This window comes from Haplochromis burtoni, unplaced genomic scaffold (assembly GCF_018398535.1).
Source record: "Haplochromis burtoni strain Fernald_Lab_line unplaced genomic scaffold, NCSU_Asbu1 Contig_17, whole genome shotgun sequence".
In the NCBI taxonomy this organism is placed as follows: Eukaryota; Metazoa; Chordata; class Actinopteri; order Cichliformes; family Cichlidae; genus Haplochromis; species Haplochromis burtoni.
This window is the reverse complement of record NW_024582378.1, coordinates 1,681,575-1,700,452: the sequence shown is the minus strand read 5'-3', so window position 1 is coordinate 1,700,452 and position 18,878 is coordinate 1,681,575. Positions and strand designations below refer to the sequence as shown.

The 18,878-nt window shown below is 40.5% G+C and overlaps 1 protein-coding gene across 1 annotated transcript in view; it reads right to left on the bottom strand.

Annotated features, from left to right (window-relative positions):
• Window positions 1-18,878, bottom strand: part of castor2 (cytosolic arginine sensor for mTORC1 subunit 2) — a 23,151-nt gene that overhangs the window by 3,299 nt on the left and 974 nt on the right. Inside the window, exons 3-8 of the mRNA XM_005916021.2 lie at window positions 9,366-9,436; window positions 7,550-7,743; window positions 4,532-4,664; window positions 3,052-3,175; window positions 1,226-1,336; window positions 199-281 (exon numbers count right to left, since the gene is read on the bottom strand). Coding sequence (XP_005916083.1) covers window positions 199-281; window positions 1,226-1,336; window positions 3,052-3,175; window positions 4,532-4,664; window positions 7,550-7,743; window positions 9,366-9,436 — 716 coding nt within the window. The remainder of the gene's footprint in view (window positions 1-198; window positions 282-1,225; window positions 1,337-3,051; window positions 3,176-4,531; window positions 4,665-7,549; window positions 7,744-9,365; window positions 9,437-18,878) is intronic.

The window sequence follows — 18,878 nt, the reverse complement described above, 5'->3', positions numbered from 1 at the left end:
CAGTTAGTATGGCAATCTACCCTGGTAAAAAGTGAACCACCTTTTTAATGCTAAAGACTGTTAACTACACACTGGGATGGTTGTTAAACCAGTTCTGACAACGTTGATCTTGATACTTGAACATGTGCTTTGTTGGCATCAATCTGTAGTAGCATGTGGCCTGCTTCTATCCATTACTACAGCAACAAAAATACTCACCAAATCCTAAAGGTTGCCCTCCAATTCGAACCATTTTCCAAAGCTCACCAGAGGCACTGGTAAAAAGTACATTGTTTGGAAACCTGGAAGAAAAAAAAAAACAGAACAATTATATTAGCTTCAGTATTTATTAAAATACAATTGTACCACATAAAGGCTGGTTAAGTTACTCACTTATGCAACACAAGTGTGATCATACAATTTCTATATTTCTGAATTGTTACCAATAATAAGACATAAACACGGTATTAAATCATTCAGTTCCAGTATTTCATTAACTCTGTCATCTTTAAATGTTTTCCAAGAGTGGCTTTATTTGACCTTTTTTTGCTTTACTTAACAAATTATGGCACCAGGCATGGTTAGCAGATAAAGGTGCATCAGAAGAAGCCACTAGCCACTCAGCACAGTGCAAAAACAGCTAAAGTCTGTTTCTGCTGTGCACCCTGCTGCACTGAAGAAAAGAGCCATTGTAAGGCAGAGTAATTTGGGTGACCCATCCCTTTAAGGCAACACATTCGGTCTTACATAAAACGTAGGGACATTGCTGACCTACATGCTGCAGAAACAAAATCTAAACTTAACAATTCAAGTTCACTCCAGTTGTTATTTTACTTCCACATGGATTGAAGATGTTACTAACCAATATAATGCAGACCTTTTTTTATTCATTGGCAGCCTTTGATCAGATGCTAACACAGGAGAAACCATGTGGGACCTGCAGCTGCTCAAGTTCCTTGATGGCCCTCCTGCTTAATTAGTGTACACTATTAGAAACTAAGGGAGTAGATGAGTCAGACTGAAACCCACTGTGACTTATGTGCAATACACCCGATAGCTCTGCTTATTGCCTAACAACAAACTAATCACCACCTCAAACAACAATCAGAAACGCACTCCCCTGCATGAATACAAGCTGTCCTTTTAGTGGGGATTAACAGACAACAAAACCTTGAAAGAACAAGTGTAGTTAATTACACAACAGCAGTGCACATGAAATGTTGAGTGGTGGGTGTTTTTCTTCTACCTTTGTGTGGTCTGTTCATCCATGACCAGAGAGATGTAGCCCTCGATCAGGGAGAAGGAGAAGAAGCGGATGTGGTTTGAGTCTTCACTGGATGCTCCAGACTCTTTTTGCCTGGCAAAGACAAAAACAATACAGTTTTTGATTGGACCTGTGACACTTTGATTAATTTCCAGTTAACTTTTACACCTTTCTTTTGGCTGCAACAAGCACGCACCGCTTTGCAGACTGTCAAGTGTGTGTCCTCTTACACAGGAGGGAAATAAAAAGGGTCTTAAAGGTCAGAGTGTGAATGGATGACAAGGGAACTCGAAACGGTCCTCAACTCTCTGTGTTGCCTAACAGCTTGAGTAGGTAGATTGGTTTCTGTTTGAAGAACTCAGGGTTTTCCATTTAAAAAAAAGGAAGATTTTGAAGTCCGTGCCTGTGTGCAATGTTGTCCTTGGGTTCCCTAACAATGCTAACAGTGAGAGTTGATAGAACTGCTATCTGTTAAACAATGTACACACTGGAAGCGATTCGCTCGAATGTGTCCATCAGAGACCATAGAAAGTGGAAGACATTTGACATCTTCAAGCAACTACAGCTAGAGACATTAAGTGGGCGGGGCCTGTGATAAAGGCCCTTCAGTCGAGCGGCGAAAAATCACTAAATGTCCAAAGTGTGGAATATCCAATCTGGGTCAGTGAGGAGTTGCTGCCCCAAGTATGGGAATCTGAGTACCTCTCGATCTTGTTTCTAAAGAGGAAAACAAATCCTATATTTTCTTGCTTTTTTAAAAAACTTTATGGCATATTCCATTTGAAATCGGAAGCTAGAATTTCAACTTGATTGCTCTGTCAAGCTGGACTTTCAACTCAGAGAAGCCACACCAACACTGATTTAATAATCAGAGATGGTGGCAGTGCAACAACGTGGACCGGGACTTCCTTTTTTCCCCCCCTTTAGTTTATAGAGCTATTTCACAGCAGGTGTTTTGACTGTCAAAAGCCAGAAAATAAGAAAATGCCCATTGGAAGTGCTGTAATTTACATTTCTAAAGTATCCTAGTGAGCCATTTCAGTGAACGAACACAAAACACCTTGGAAGGCCTTAAAATTGCCTCATTTAAGTGGAATAAAGCAGTCATTGTTAATGCCTGCTTTGACAGGACCAAAAAGGTCTCTAATTATACATATAGGTAAAGAAAACAACCCTCAAATTATGCAGACTAACACACAATGGATGGAATCATTTTACACTATTCTCTCATTATTGTGTGGGGTTAGTCTTACGCTCTGGTGCTGCACTTACACGAAGATGATTAATGTGTGAAAAATATAAAAGATGAAAGAAGGGTTCAAATTGATGCATCACAGGTCAACACATTCTGACACCGAGCCTCATGTGTGGGCTGAGCTCCAGAACATTTTCCCAAAATGCCACCATTTAGCATCTCCTAATTTTTCCTTCCTTGTCTAGGAAATGAAAGTGAAAATAGTCTTCTATTCTCGAGAAAATAAGCTTTCCTGAATTTTATACCCATATAATTCAAGGCAGTAAAGATAATTTTTCAGACTTGACAAGGCTCCAGCAGAAGACATCAGATAACTTTAGATTAACTTAGATAATTAGATAACAAAAAAACTGAATACTACTTTCCACTGTGGCCAGACTTCTCTTAATGAGCTAAATTTCTGTTTTATCCCTTTTAGGTAACATCCTACATTTGATTAATAGACTATAAAGAGATGCTGTCCTAATGTTCTCAGTGATTGAGTGGAATCCTGGCAACATGCAAAACATGCAAAAGGCCTTCAGGGCCTAAATGAAGTAATAAAATGTTTTACCCTCCAGAGTAAAACATGACGTCCATGAGCAGAGTGGCCACAGAGGGCAGTGTGTCTGGGTCCAGGCTGGTCACACAGAACATGTTGCTGGGACTGGATAAGGGGTGAATGATAGGACGGGGCACTGAAAAAGATAATACATGAGGGCTTAGGAGGCTTCTTAATAAAAGACTACATGGCAATACATTTTCTGATCATCCTTTTTCCATTCATCTGAGCTTAGACTTCCCTTGTCTGTGCTGGGTGAAAAAGTGAGCTTGAAAACTGCATTTGCCAACATTAAGAAGGAGCTTTCAAGCTCAGCTTGTACACCAACAGGAACAAAACACAAATTGTATGAACAGCAATAAAGACTGTGTGCTGTGTAATTGAAAGCACCACAGTGCACTTAAGTGGAGCTTTAGTGGAGATTATCCAACAGCCGTTTCTACAATCATAAATAAACCTTTAAACATTAAGGTTAATTAGACACAATTTGATGTATATGTTTGCACATTTTATATTTCAACAATGCTGAAAAAGTTTACGCATTTATTTATTTATAAACTTAAAATGTAAGCCTCTCACCCGTAATAAAAACAAATCCACAACAAATGTATTATTATTTCAGGGCTGAGAAACAAGCATAATTACATTTTAATCCCATTTTATAGATTTTATATCCCATTTCCTGTAGTGGAAACATTTAAATTTTCTTTTAATCCAGGACTAGTCTTAAAGGGGGCCAGATTATATTATATTACATACATGCTGTTCCAGTCGTTGATGCTCATATTAAATACTGTAAATGTGGGCCACAAGGACAGGCTTCAGCGTGCAGTAAACACTTAACCACTGAGCCACTGAGAGCGGATGTTAATATGGTGATCTGTGGGTGTGAGCACAGAAGCCCCACCCACCTGCTGTTTTAACATTCTGTGCACGAGGGGCAGCCAATCGAAAGAAAGTGGTCTCAAAGGGAGAAAGAACGGAGTTATAATGGCTTGAATGAACCGAGGTTGTACTATATAAGGTTTGTTTTAAAGAGATACTTTAATAAATTCCAAGAAGAAAATATGGAGCTGGAAATTAACATACTGGGTTCACTTTAATGTCTGTGAAACAGCACAAATCAATATGCAGAGATTATTACGTTGAAGAAACAAGTCTGAAAACATTTTGTAAGTGCTTTGCAAAACCCATTTCCGATTACAGAGATCTCAGTATCAATACACTACCGTCCAATCGCATTGCAGATTGAATTTGTGCAGATGTAATCTCAAAACCACACAGTGGCGACAATTTGGCTTTTTAAAAATGGATCCGTGTTAATAAACAATGACCAGTAACCTGGACGTCTTGGCCCAAGTATTGGCCATGGACCCCCTCAAGTTGGCAGAAATATTGAAATGTCAGTCCACATTAAAGGCTGTTAAAGGCAGGGTGGAAGCATTAAGCTTTTCTCTAGACAGAAATGTTGAATTATTTTGTTAACTCTTACCTAGTTTTGGTTTCACAAAGCCATTGGTCACCCCCAGATTGTGAGCAGCAACAGTCTCCCCGTTGACCACTCGAAACAAAGTGAATTCGGAAGACAGAGTGTGCATGACCATCGGGAGGTCTCGCTCTCGAACCTGAGGACGGCAACATGAACGAGTTCAGAGGTCAAGAGTAAATGCTGAATATGTAACAGGGAAGAAATGTCGATGAATTTTCAGAGAAATCGTTTGATGGGAAATCCCACTCTTATTCTCCTAGCCCGAGCTTTTTTCTAATGAAATGCTTTCATTTATTTTCAGTGTGCCCACTCTCTTGCTTGCCTAATCTACATTTGCTTTTAATGACTTCCTACAAAATGGCTTTTGATAATGAGCAGAAAATGGGATTGGGCTGTTCATATTCAGCCAGATTTATATGTTCTGAGGAGGAGCAGAGAAGACAGTAAAGCTGCATTCTTTGCTTTAAACACAGCCTTTAGTTCTGAGTATTAGCATGGGTGGACAAAATGGAACATGGATCTTTGCCTCTTATGCCAACCATGCCGTCATTGTTGAAGGTTTGTTTACAGCCGCATGCAGCTAATCGACAGCTTCACCCTTAGGCCACCAGCGTACCGAGAGTACAATCCTGCATCATTAGGGCTGAGCAATATGTCAAAGCAGGTTTATTTGTTGAGCTCTTTTCATACACGAAGGTAAACATGTGCAACATAAAGCAAAGGAGCATACAACGGTTAGAATTGGAAAACAAAGCAAATTGAAACGCAAACAGACCAAGAAAGACATGAAAAGCGAGAACTGGCCATGAGCCAATGCATTTAAGATGATTATTGTTACAGTCTAATCAGATCATCATGATATGACTCACTCAAATGCATTTTGCATTTTTTGGTCCTTGTGTAATTGCATTAAGAGTGGGGTTCACGAGCATGTGGCTTTGATATGTATTGTGGAGAATTAGAAGATTAAGTTGAAAGGGTCAAGAAGACCTCGGGGAGCCAGAACTTTTCACAGCAAATTTCAAGGAAATTAGTTTTCCAGATTTCTTAGAAACTAATTGCTGACAGCAGGGGTAGAGAAAAAGCCACCAAAATTATTATGGTAATGAAGCAATTAATATTTATATTTCTTTAACTTTGCTGTCTCTAATTAAAACGAAGCTGATCTCTGTTTAAGGTGGGAAGGGTGGCGGCACGAATTTAATTGGCGTATTAGCTGTCGCTCTTGTAATTGTTGCTCCTGAGAAGCTGGTGTGTGTGGCAGATCTGAGCAGACTGACTCAGTCAGGATGCTTGTTGCTCTGTTGAAATGGGTGTATTCAACATTTGGGTCAAGCTTTACCGCTTTATGTAACAAAAGATCATAGCAGTGAAAAAAATAAAACATCTTAAGCTGGTTTGTCTTCTGGCCTGCTGAGGGATTCAGTAATGCAATGAAACACAGAGTGAAATGAAGGTAGATGATGGCTTGTGGGTGTGGATAACAAGGTCAGTGTTGGACGTTTTCTTTACCTCTTTTCATCTTATATACCAACAATTAGGACAGTGGGAAGGAGCCTGTGTCGAGACAGGAAGCATGCCCCGAGTATGATACCTTAAATTCCAGCAAGAGGCTGATCTGCTGATCCCCTTTATGTAACAGATTATCAACATCAGCACAGGTTTTTTTTTTTTTTCCCCCATTTTCATGAACATGCTGAAGCTGGTCAGCAGGCCTTGTTTTTCCATTAATGCAAGGCAATAAAAAAAGAAAGGAAAAAAGACTCCCTGTAGCCAAAAAGGCATGAGAAAGGATTTCATCCTAAATCAAAAGAAGTGGGGCCGTGCAAGGTACACTATATCCAAGGTTATTGCTTTTTCATATCAGGCACTGTAGATGTAAACAACTGTGCTGCCAGGAGTTGCATAAAAGACAAATAATGCAACACACCGAGCATGCTAAGAAGCAGATCAACTGTTGGCTCATAACACACAATCATCTTTACTAAACAGAACTGAAAAAGAAACTGCACTTTCAGTTCACTCTGACAGACGGGGGGGGCTGTGTGAGGTCAAGTGCTGTCATGATACCTGAAGCACAGTCTGGATTCATATCAATTAAAATGCATCCCAGTGGTTCCCACTGAGCATGCAAATAAGCAGCGGAGAGGCGGCTGTCACTGCAGCAGTTGCTAGTGCTGTTTTTCTACTTATCGCCATTAAAATACCTGTGAGATCAGAGGATGGTACTACAAACAGTTTACTTCTGATTTAGCTCAGCATGTGATGGAGTGATGGCCTGTTCAGTGTATACAGCTGTGTATTGCCTCTCATCCAACAACTATATACAAAAGATGGGCTACCATGATGTCATGGGTTTGTAAAGTCCCACTTTAAAGTCTCAACTTGGACTTGGCATCACCATCTTGGTTCTTGATTTCTGTTCAATTTTATTTATTAGGCGCCAAGTCACAGCAAAACTCTGCTCAAGGCGCTTTAAAATGTAAGGTAAACCTCTACACTACTGCAGAGAGAACCAGACCACCTTCTATTAACAGTCACTTGTTGACAGTGGGAAGAAAAAACTCCCTTTTAACAGGAAGAAACCTCCGGAAGAATCAGGCTCAGGAAGGGGAGGCTGCTGCAACCAGTGGGGAGTGAGGGGGAGGGAGACAGGACAAAAGATAGTGTGGAAGAATGAAGGGAAGATCTAATTGTGAAACTGACAGAAGCCTCACCCCAAAAACATATTGTCTATTGTACTCTACATGAAACCATAGTGCAAAACTAGTTTCGAGGTCATAAATTGTTGTGCAAAATGCCCCCTGCTGGTTATTAGAAAGGATATTTAAGGGGCTTCTGTGCCAACCTTTCTCAGAGACTACACCCATTTTTTAATCCTATGGTATTGGTTGATGTCAACTGGGATGGCTCCAGCCCCTCGAGCCGTGTGTCGAGTCATTTTTTTGAGAGCGTCACGTGGCTGTCGAGACCCACACCATTCACACACAGAACCTTGACATGAACAATATTCACACTCACCAGGATGAAGTCCGTCTGATACGTCGACAGCATGAAAACAGAAATGTTGTGGTCGGCCAGTGGTGCGATGACTGATTTAGCGATTTTGGTGACTCCTATGGGTTGTGAAGTGGATGTGTTGCTACCTCCTGACACCACGTTAAGGGCCACCCACGTGGCATCGGCAACGCTGATGTGCTCCGACTGGGGCAGCTCTGGAAATGAAATCAGAAACAGTTGGGAGTGGAGCTGGTACAGTTGTTTGGCTGTCACAAAATTTAATGGTTAAGATTTGAGACAGATTGTTTCATAGAGGCAGCAACACAGATGGATGGATTTAATCTTTACCAACAACCTCTTTGGAATAAAAAGAAAACAAGCTGGGTATCAGTAGTTTTCATCTGCACTCATTTCTTTCTTTTTTTGATCTGTAATGTACTCACTTTTGCATAATAAATACAGTTTTATTTCTGACTGAATAGGAATATGATACTTTTAACAGCTTTGAGGTAAGGTCACAGAGCAAAAGCATTAAATATTAGACCAGCATTTCCCTTTCTGAGTCATTCGTGAGTCAGATTTGTGCCTTGATGACTCTCTTTGTCTTCTTGAGCCATTATAACTCTGAGCTTTAACGTTTATCATTATCCTGTCACTGGTGCCTGTAGCTGTCTAATGACTTCAACACAGAGAAGCCACGGTTGTGTTTACACCAGTGACTGGGATAAAATAATGAACCCCGCAGGTAAGAACCACAGACTGTGTAAATAAGACGTCAATGCACTAAAGCATCCTCTATTTAACTCTGAATCTGCTCATAGTTGTTAAAGAAAACTTAAGACTACCACTATCTCGACACAAAGTGTTTAATGCAGTCATAGCACAAGTGAGAAGTAGGGTCATTTTCTCATGGAGAAAGAAGAGCTGGACTTCTTTCTAATGGCCATTAGGGGGCAACACATCTGGTAAAAAGAAGAGCTGGCTTTATTTTTTAAACCCAGAATCAATATAAACCTTTTAGAAATACTTTATTAATCCCAAAGGAAATAAGGCTAATAAAGCATAACTTTTAGTTGCTAGGTGAGTTCCGATTCAAGTAAAAAAGAGAACAGGGCTCACCTGGCAATGATACTCCCATGAGTGAAATGTCCAATTACTGTGAGGGACTGTGTATAAAAATGGCTGCAATTTTTAAACTGTTATGTAATACTTTTGTTGAACCCCTCAAATAAAAGCTGAAAGTCTAGACTTAAACCACATGTTGGTGGTTTGATTTAAAAGCTACTGTGACGGTGAAAAGAGGCAAAGTTACCAAAACTGCATCCATGTCCAAATATAATTTACAACATACAAAGTATGATCTACCCAAGACATGTGGACTGAACTGAGTTGTGCACTCATGGGCTAATTAGGGACTAATTGTCCATAATCAACATGCATACGGATATATAGTATGCATCTTCTTGGGGGTTTCCAGTGTGATTTAATTTCACAATGTAGTTCAGTTCAATATAAGAAAGACAATAACCCACAGAGCCAGCCACCAGTAGAAAATACCTGCACCAGTTACGCAACAAATAGCCTGTAGTCTCCAGGGTAACTAAGGAGGGTCACCCTGGAGAAGGGTGTGTAATGACATGGATTCACTCACTCAGCCAACACAGCGAGCAGCAGCTTGGCCTCACATCTATAATGACAAAGTGTGCTCAAACAGTGTCAGCTGAAGCCGCGCGGTGGTGGTGAGAATCATAGATTACACAATGCGACCTTCTCTTGCCGCCTGGTCTCTGGTTGCCACAGTGACTTCAAAGATTAGTATCCACAAAGCGAGGCCCACCTTTAAATCCTTCCTCGTCGACGATGATGGTATAGTCCTCTGGAGTCTCTGTCAAACTGAAAAACTTGCATCTAAATTGGAGGGAAAAGAAAAGGGAGAGCAGATCAAACAGTGGAGAATATATGTAGAAAGTTTAAAAATAATCTTAATAATGTCTCACTGTTTCTCCTTCCTCACACTATAAACACACACATCATGTGGAATTAACCTATAGACTGTACAAAGATGATGGTAGTGCTTCTGGGTATAAAATAAGTGCAGACGGGTATTAAAGTCAGTAAACACAGAAAAATCTGTCTCGAACTGAGCGTTTGGCACAATCTAATCACAAATGCTTATGTGATTATTTGAAACTTTGACCATGTTTAATTTGACCATCCACCATCATTACAAAAAAATAAGGAAAAAAAATTATATTAAGTCCCCTTTAAATAAACACCCACAAGGACGAATGCATGTCTTCATCATCTTCTATTGAATATGAGGCTCACAAACCCAGTGATTAATAAAGTGCTGGGCAGCTTTACCCCTCTCCAACAGACAAAGGCAAATTTTTCTTTGACAGGAATCTCTGTGATCCAGAGATGTTTTTAAATGCACAAAATATACTGAGGCTATGAGCTCAAAACATCTATAGCTGACAGAAATCCCATTTAGCTTAAAAACCTTATCTGTAAGTACGTTTTAGGCCATACATATACATCTTTGGTATAAGTGTTTGGAATTAAAATCATTTCATTTTAGCTTTGGTTTATCCGTCTAAGAGTTTGGTTTCTTTAACAGTGAGAATTAAAGTCTCGTAAAGGCCAGTGTAGCTGTAGATTCACACAAACATTTACTGGAAATTATATAAAGAATCTTTGGTCACTATGCGATTAAAAGAAGTGAATTTGCTGACTGACCACCTCTACACAGACCACAAGCCAGCTGACGTTTGTGTCTTGGACTTATAATTTACCTGACTTACTGCAACTTGCAATGACCTCATGAAAAACTTGCACAAGCATAATTTCAGCACAACAACAGTGGAGACAAAGTCTTAAAAGCAAGTTGTGCCACTGAGCTGAGTCTTGATAATGATCTGAGTAGCTATTTTCCAAGAAATCCTCAGTCATATCTGATTTAAACACTTAAAATGTTTGGCTACTGCCTAAAAACAGATTTGGAAAAGCTTTTTCTCCCCCACACACGCAGAGCTCAGTGCCCTCAGGGTCAACGTGTCTGACTCATCCCACCAGAGCACTGGGCAAATGCCATGCTAATTCATATTATGGATGCAGCATGAAATGGACCAGCTTTTATTGTTTAGCACTTTTCTAATCTTATTTGACCACTCAGAGTGCTCTTCACTATAAGCCACATTTACCTTTTTCACACATAATCATACATCACGGTACTGCACTTAAGCACTTTGCAGCCTCACCTACGGCAAAATTCCAATCATCAGTTAACCAAACATACATGTGTTTGGACAGTAGGAGGACGTCAAAGAACCCGGAGAGACCTCACACAGCCTGGAACATGCACACTCCACACAGGAAGGCTCCAGCCAACCAGGAGGTTTGATCTTGCTGTGAAGAAACAGTACTAACTGCTGCTCTACCAATCTCCGAGGAGATATGCACATAGTCAAACTGTTGTGAACTTGAGATTTGCACTTGTTTGAGCGCTCATATATTTCCGATTTGTCTGTTGATAAGCCCATCTGGGCAGGGGCGTTACAGAAAAATCCCACCTACATTTCTATTTGTATTTTGATTCTTTTTGACTGCCTCGTTTCTGCATCATCATGTGCCTTGTTGAGGTAAATGGCATATAGAAGTGACAGATTATTAACAACTCAGTGTTCCTCATCAAATTTTGTTAAGAGGACACTTTTGAAAACCACTAGTCAGATCTGACCACATCTGCCTCTTGACATTCAGATCATCGCATTTAAACTGTTCTCAGATGGTAAAAGATGTTAGAGACAAAAGTGTGCCCCAAAGATTTTACAACAAATGGAAAACGGTGCAGTAGGAAAAACAACACACACAACGCTCCTCTGATAATCACATTCTTTACACACCAGCTACTGAAAGCTCACACTTCATATTGGCTGAAAGGTGTGAATAATGACAAGAGAATAACAGAAAGGCTCTCAGAGGGAACAGCAGGATTTCCTCCTGGCATTAAATGAGCTGTCAACTGTCCCTTTGACTTGCAGGGTGTTTTGCAGAGCGAGAACATTAGAATGATGTGCACTGAAGGCTTTTCTTGTGGCAACACACCTAATCAATGACTTACTTCAGTCTTTGACATTGTTCCATCTAGATCAGCTGCACAGATTTACTGTGCTACTCCCGACTGTGGGGGTGATCTCTGAATATTCAGCCTTCATTACTCACATTCTGTGTGCCTGCGAGGAACTTCACAGGGAGCCTTTAAATGAGTTTATGCTGTCAACCACTGCACTGCAAATGTGTTTGTAAAAACTCAGGGCACATATTAATGGAATTACGCTGATATATGATCTGCATAAAGTCATACATCATTTTATTTAGGAGTTGGAGAGGAATTGAAAGAATGTACAGAATAAGAGTTTAAATAAGGAGAATATCTCCATATCTTTACATCACCAATGTTCATATTTAGGGCTGGTTATTGACCGAATCGATGTCAGTGGCACTAGAAGTCAGAATCAAACATCTAATCTGGATCTAAGGTTTGTTTAGTCTTTGACAAGATATTTCCTTTTTTCTTAACTTAAGACAGTGGCTTCACTTACATTACAGAGTATATATAAAAGGTGGATGTAGCTACAGAGATGTCAAACCAGACGTGTATTTCCTACACAATTAGTCTGTATTTGTGGTGAAAACTGTCACACGGGACTGGGGTGCATGAAACAAGACATGCCGATAAATTTAATATTTTCCACTCTAATAATAATAATAATAATGAACTCTCTACATAGTGGAGGAACTATCAGTTAGTGAGCTCAAACTTCAAGGTCTTGAAGTCCAGTGAGAGACAGCAGTCCTGTTCCGCAGCCTTGGTGAGCTCATCGTATTGACACATGAACCACTTCTCCATCTGCTGCAGGTTCTGGTTAGAATGACCCTCCAGCACTCGCAGCCATCGTCACACCAGAACAAACATGCAAGCTGGAGTCCAAGACTGTGGAGTTGGAGTCTGCTCAGGCACAAGATTAGGGTCTCTGGGGATTGACTCAACAGTGATCTGAATAGCCCACCCAGAGGAAACAGGAGTCAGAACAGGCCAGAGATGGCTAATTAGCAGTGACTGAACTTTGAAAATCTGAACGAGGGGATTGTTTCATGTAAAAACAGATAGCTTCTGTGATGAAAATAAAAAAATACATGGCTTGGGTGGCTGGAAATATATCTGGGTGTCGGTGTGTATCTGGAATACAGTTCACTTTGTCTCAGTATCTTTTGAGGTGCTTACAAAGCACAATGAGGTCAACAATTTCATGCATTTTGTGGCTTAAATAGAGAAGTGGTGACACACTGGCCTTCCACATATTTGTAAGCTACTAAAAGCAACGTTGATGAAGATCTGTGCTGGGGGGGTGTATGCCCGAGTCCTTAAAATGCAGGGATCAAACATGCTTGTTCACGGTATGAATCGCCCAGTGTTAAGCCACCCTATGTGTGAGAAACACTGGACTCTGCAAAAGGCAAGTCCGCCCTCCTTTATCATCCCAATTTGAGTATCTCCATCCAATCTGAACCAGGGCCATAATATACAGCATAAGCATCATGCTGTATTCAGTAAGAGTGGGAAGTAGTTATTGAGACCATAAACTCATCAGGAAAGAGTTTACTGAGGTCATGAATCAAGGGAAAGTGTTGTCTTCTAGTAGACTTCTATACAGGTGGAGTTCTTTCTGCAATCGATCTGCTGACCAGAAGAAAGAATGAATAATTAATGCACTTCTGCCTTGGTTCTACTCTTCCATCTTTTATATACAGTCTGTGGTTTATAGATATTTTAAAAATTTTATTGAACTCCTACCAATTGAAGACTTCAGGTGAAACATTTGCCAGGGATGTGAACGGTGTGATAAGCATTCGTCCTTTTCACCAGCTATCTATTTTTTTTTTTTATTATGTTTGTTTAGCTCCGTGTTTGCAATCATTATATTGCTCTTCATTCAAAGGCAGGCTGTCAAATTTAGAAAGAGAAGCCGCCAATATTCTTACACATTTACATTCAGCTGGAACGCGAGCCCAGAAAGGATTATTTAACATGGTAAAATTATTCTTCCGGCTGCTTCATGAAGGGGTTGCATCTCCTTATTCTGTCAGTGTCGTCTGATTGGAGTGTTCATAAGAAGCATTTTTAATCCTGCCTAAAACTAGAAAAGACAGTATTGGCTCCATATAAACACAGAGACACTATATCCAAAGACATGGCAGTCTATGAATCCTGCATAGAAATCTGTTGTAGAATAATGAAATGCTAAAGATGACAGCTGCCTTCCTCCTGCCTTTAAGAGCCAATCAACGGCTGAACCCATCCATCCATCCATCCATCTTCATCCGCTTTATCTGAGGTCGGGTCGCGAGGGCAGCAGCCTAAGCAAAGAGGCCCAGACCTCCCTCTCCCCAGCCACCTCCTCCAGCTTATCCGGGGGAATACCAAGGCATTCCCAGGCCAGCTGATGTCCCTCCTCCCGGTGGGACATGCCTGGAACACCTCACCCAGGAGGCGCCCAGGGGGCATCCTTGTCAGATGCCCGAACCACCTCAGCTGGCTCCTTTCGATGTGGAGCAGCAGCTGCTCTACTCTGAGCCCCTCCCGGATGGCCGAACTTCTCACCCTATCTCTAAGCGAGAGGCCAGCCACCCTTCAGAGGAAGCTCATTTCTGCCGCTTGTATCCGTGATCTTCTTCTTTCGGTCACTACCCACAGCTCGTGGCCATAGGTGAGGGTAGGGACGTAGATCGACCGGTAAATTGAGAGCTTCGCTTTTACACTCAGCTCCCTCTTCACCAGTCAACAGCTGAACCAAGAAACATATTAAGCAATCAAGTTGAGTACACAGTAATGGTTCACAACTGTCTCACCTGTGTGGTGGCAGGTGTTTCACTCTGCTTGTTACCCTAGCAGCTTAAGAAAATGTACTTTTTTTGTCCTACTGTATCCTTTACATGACTCTGCGTTTGTTCTTGTGGGATGAGCAGTTGATTGTGTTGGCACTCACTACATTGATTTTAAACTGTGTGCACGCAAGAACGACTATAACTTGATACCATTTTGGCATATGCCAATATTCTTCCAGTGATATGCGGAAGAATACTTTCATATGATTACATCTGAAGATACTTTGCATTTCATTCTACTTACTTCGTCTCAAATATAGAAGCATCAAATTTCACTCTAAAGGAGAACCACGGGGCATTTCCATCAGCTGGCTGCACTTAAAAGAGGTACCGGTATGTTATGTAATCACCACATGCTGGCATCGAGTTTCTTTCTTAGGACTGCTAGGAGCATGCTTGAACGTTTCCAGGACTGCTAGTTTTTCCAGCTTCGGTCAAGTCATAAAATTTGATTAATTTCTAAATAGAGTCAATTTTGTGAGCAAAAATAGACAAGGCAAAGAAGATGCGATGGTCTATGAAAAAACTACAGGAAAAGATTAGATTAAAACTTTTTAGTTTTCAAATCTGGAAATCATTTACGCATGCATGCATATTATGTTCAGTGGAAGAAGGAGGCACAGCAGAGAACTATGATAGGGATGAAAGAACACTGTTGTAGGGGCTTATCAAAGAGGAGGCACGAAGGGGTGCCGAGGTTGCTGCTTCAACAACATTAGGTGGAGGATGGGAGAGTACAGAGAGGATTCATGGGGAAAGCAAAAGAAACAACTTCAAAAAGAAACAAATTGCAAAACCAGTGTCCTCTAACGGACACTCGTGTCCTACAGTCAAACAATGAATTTATGTAATCATTAATAGATGGCAACCATATAAACCTCCAGCTTGAAACACAGTGCATGACTTAGGGATGTGCACAAATCACCAAGTACTGTGTACAAGTAAGGCTGAAAAGAGTAAAAGTCCTTTAAGCTATGATTACTCAATCAAATAAAATGAAACTTTAATATGTTCCTCTGTTTCTCTGCCTTCCAGCAGCATTCATGTAGGTTTCCCTCATACACTGGGGAGGAAGTACAGCATCTGGGGGCCTTTGTGAAGGAGATTTTGAGCACCCAGTGCATTTTCTTTTCTGCATTAACTTAAAGTTAAAAATGTCTTTATTTAAATACGGGGAAAAAACCCCAAAGACAACAGAAAAATCCAGCACCCTACTGGAAAAACATGTATTATGTGTCAAATTCAAGTAAGTATAGTCAGCTTTTCTTACTCAAAAATTTCACCGCTATGTCAACACACATACAAGCACAGTTTGAGCTTGTTGTTGTATGTGAGTGTGAGTCCTCAGTCACATGGGCTTCGAGACTGGTTGTTGACCACTTGGCAACCACCGGTTGTTAGGGAAAAGATGTATTCCCCAACTTGTTGCGCATTGTTGCTGTGAAATCAATTGCTAAAACCTTAATTAAACACTCCAGTTGGCAATAGTGTGATTGTGGTCGATACAGAGATTGTTACCTTTCCCACGAAACGTTCAGTGTTTGTATGAACTTTCAATGTTGTTGACTGAATTTAAATTCACATTTTGGGAGTAAATAAGACCTTTTGCTGAAGAAAAGCACTCACGCGTCAGTGGCATTCCTCTGGGTAATGTGATTATTTTTCGAAATAAGCCGTCTGCTTTTTACACGATTTTACTGCGAGAGATAAATGCATGTGTTCTAAATATTAGTTTGTAAGTACTCCCTGCATCGTCTCTGAAATCTACACCCATGTTTGCAAGAGCAGATCTGTAATCTGAACTCATGCTTGTATTCACAATCCTTAACTGGCTCTCCAACAGGAGGCGGTGGCGGGGGGGGATTTCACAACAGACAAGTGCAAAACGCCAAGTTAAAACTGAATGGAAAAAAACAAACAAAACAAAGTTAAGTGAAGCTTCTTTCTTTGCACCCAAACCAGCCGTTTCTGCTGTACCACCAGAGAAAATGGACGAAGTGCATTATCACACCCACAGGCAGCACGCACACAGGAAATGCATGTAACAACTCTGCACTTGTGAATACAGTGAGAGAACAGCTCTTTTACATATATCCATTTAGGTGGCTGGAAAATTTGATGAAAATGGAAGTGGACTAGCATTGCTTTTCTTTTTTTCTACTCTTACTGACCTCTCAAAGTCAAAGACATTCATGCAGCACTTCACACTATGATTTTAACTACCTCACATCCACGGCCAATTCAGAATCACATGCGTGCCTTTGGATTGTGGGAAAAAGCCTGAGATAACCATGCAGGCAACCTCCAACCAGAAAGCTGACTAGGAGATCAAAACCTAGGACTTTGTTGCTGCAAGGAGACAGTCCCAACCACTGCACCACAGTGCACCATTAACTGGACTGGGCCGAATGAGAATGTCTGATGAGCTTGTCTTATTTCAGATTCTGATTTGGAGCTTGTATAACTTGTGTAGCTCTTTTTAAAATTGGATTATTTTTGTCCCTTTCTAAATCAAATCAAAGTAAAATGAGATAAGTGACAATAAAGTGCAAAATCACATGGATAATAACTCCTCTGGCTGTTGCTTTAACTGAAAATATCAAGACAACCTGACAAACAACAGTTAGTTTAAAGAAAACAAACAAAAAGACAAAACCACAGGTGTCATGTTTCCTGACACTGACACATAAGTTCTGCATTTCCTATTTTACCACACCAGTGTGTGGTGGAAACAATGATTACTAAACTAAAAGCTCAAAACTATGACACTGCACTTGAAACAGCTGATTTTTAAAGTAACTAACACCTAAATACTCAAACTGGGGCTTTTGGGGAGCGTCACATGGCTGTAATCATAATCTGTCCACACACAGAAAAGGCAGCGAGTCTCTGTTAGTTTATTTGGTAGGAATCTAGGCATTTCTGACCACATGACTAAGTAAAATCTGTGTCCAAAAGCCTATAGGGATTTTTGTTTGTACAATTCTAACACTTTAAAGTCAACTTTTGCTATGACCACCTTTATTTTTCTACACAGACTGAACTCTCTTAGATAAGTTTTCTTGTCATTTCTTTAGGTAGTCTTCAGGAATAGTTGTCCAAGTTTCCTGAAAGGCAATCAAAGCTCTTCTTTGGATGTTGGCTGTCTTTTTTACCCATTTTTCTGTAAAGATGATCTCACACTGCTTTAGTAATGTTGAGGTCTGGGCTCTGGGCAGGCTAATCCATGACTGATAGTGTCCATATGTATTTTTCTATGTGTTTACTGCTCTGACAATGTGTTTGGGATCATTGTCATGCTGAAAAATGAAGCCGTTGCCAATCGGACACTTTTCAGAAGGTATTACATGTTGGATCAAAATCCGATGTTATTTTTCTTCGTTCACAATTTTATCAGCTTTGAGAAAATCTCCAACACCACTGGCTGAAATACAGCCCAAAACCATGACTCCACCATGTCTTACAAATGGCCTTTGGCACTCACTGTTGTCTCTCTGCTAACCTGCATACATGTTGATGAAGATTTAAACCAGCATTTTCAAATTTGATTTGAAAATAGTCACTCCATGAGACCTCCTATGTCAGGTCTTTGCAACTTGTTTTTCATATTTCTTAAGGACATGACCTTCAGATCATCATCATCATCAGTTCCTCTGCTATAGATGAACAAAGCCGATGTCCAAAGAAAAACTTTGAAAGACCTTTCAGAAAGCCTGCAGAACTACTGCACTGGACCACTTAAAAAAATATAAGGAAGTCTGGCTTTATGGAAGCAAAACATAAAGAAAGGGGTGGCCGAGACTTTTACACAGTACTGTAAGTAGATGTAATCAAAAATGAGACTAGTCCAACAGAGAGGGGCAGCTGGTGATGACATTATGTTATTGAGTCAAAGAGTTGTAGCTATTTGACTGAACTGAGTGGTTGATTAGATTAAGCCACTCTTTGACGCAAGTGTTCCAGCAAAAGTAGCAAACATTTTACAGTCTCAGCTTCCAAAAACACGAGGATTCAATTCCCCCTGTGTTTTACATGTGAATGTAGTATTTGCTGAATTTTGGCTGATGGTTGGTGCATTCCTCCCTGTTCGTACAGACCAATCAACTATTAGATTAAACAAAAGCCTAATCTGCTGATAATGAGAACAACAGCCGCTGCCATGCTCCTTGAGCTAATCTTAATTACATCAGGTAATAATCAGTAATCTGACTGTTATTTTTGTTGTTGTTGTTGTCGTTTTTAATCAGTAACTTCTCAGTAAATAGGGAGACATGATTGCCAGCTCACTGCCACACTAGGTCTGTCTTTCCCTCTTGTAAAATAGCCAGGAAGAAAACACACACACACACACACACACACACACACACACACACACACACACACACACACACACACACACACA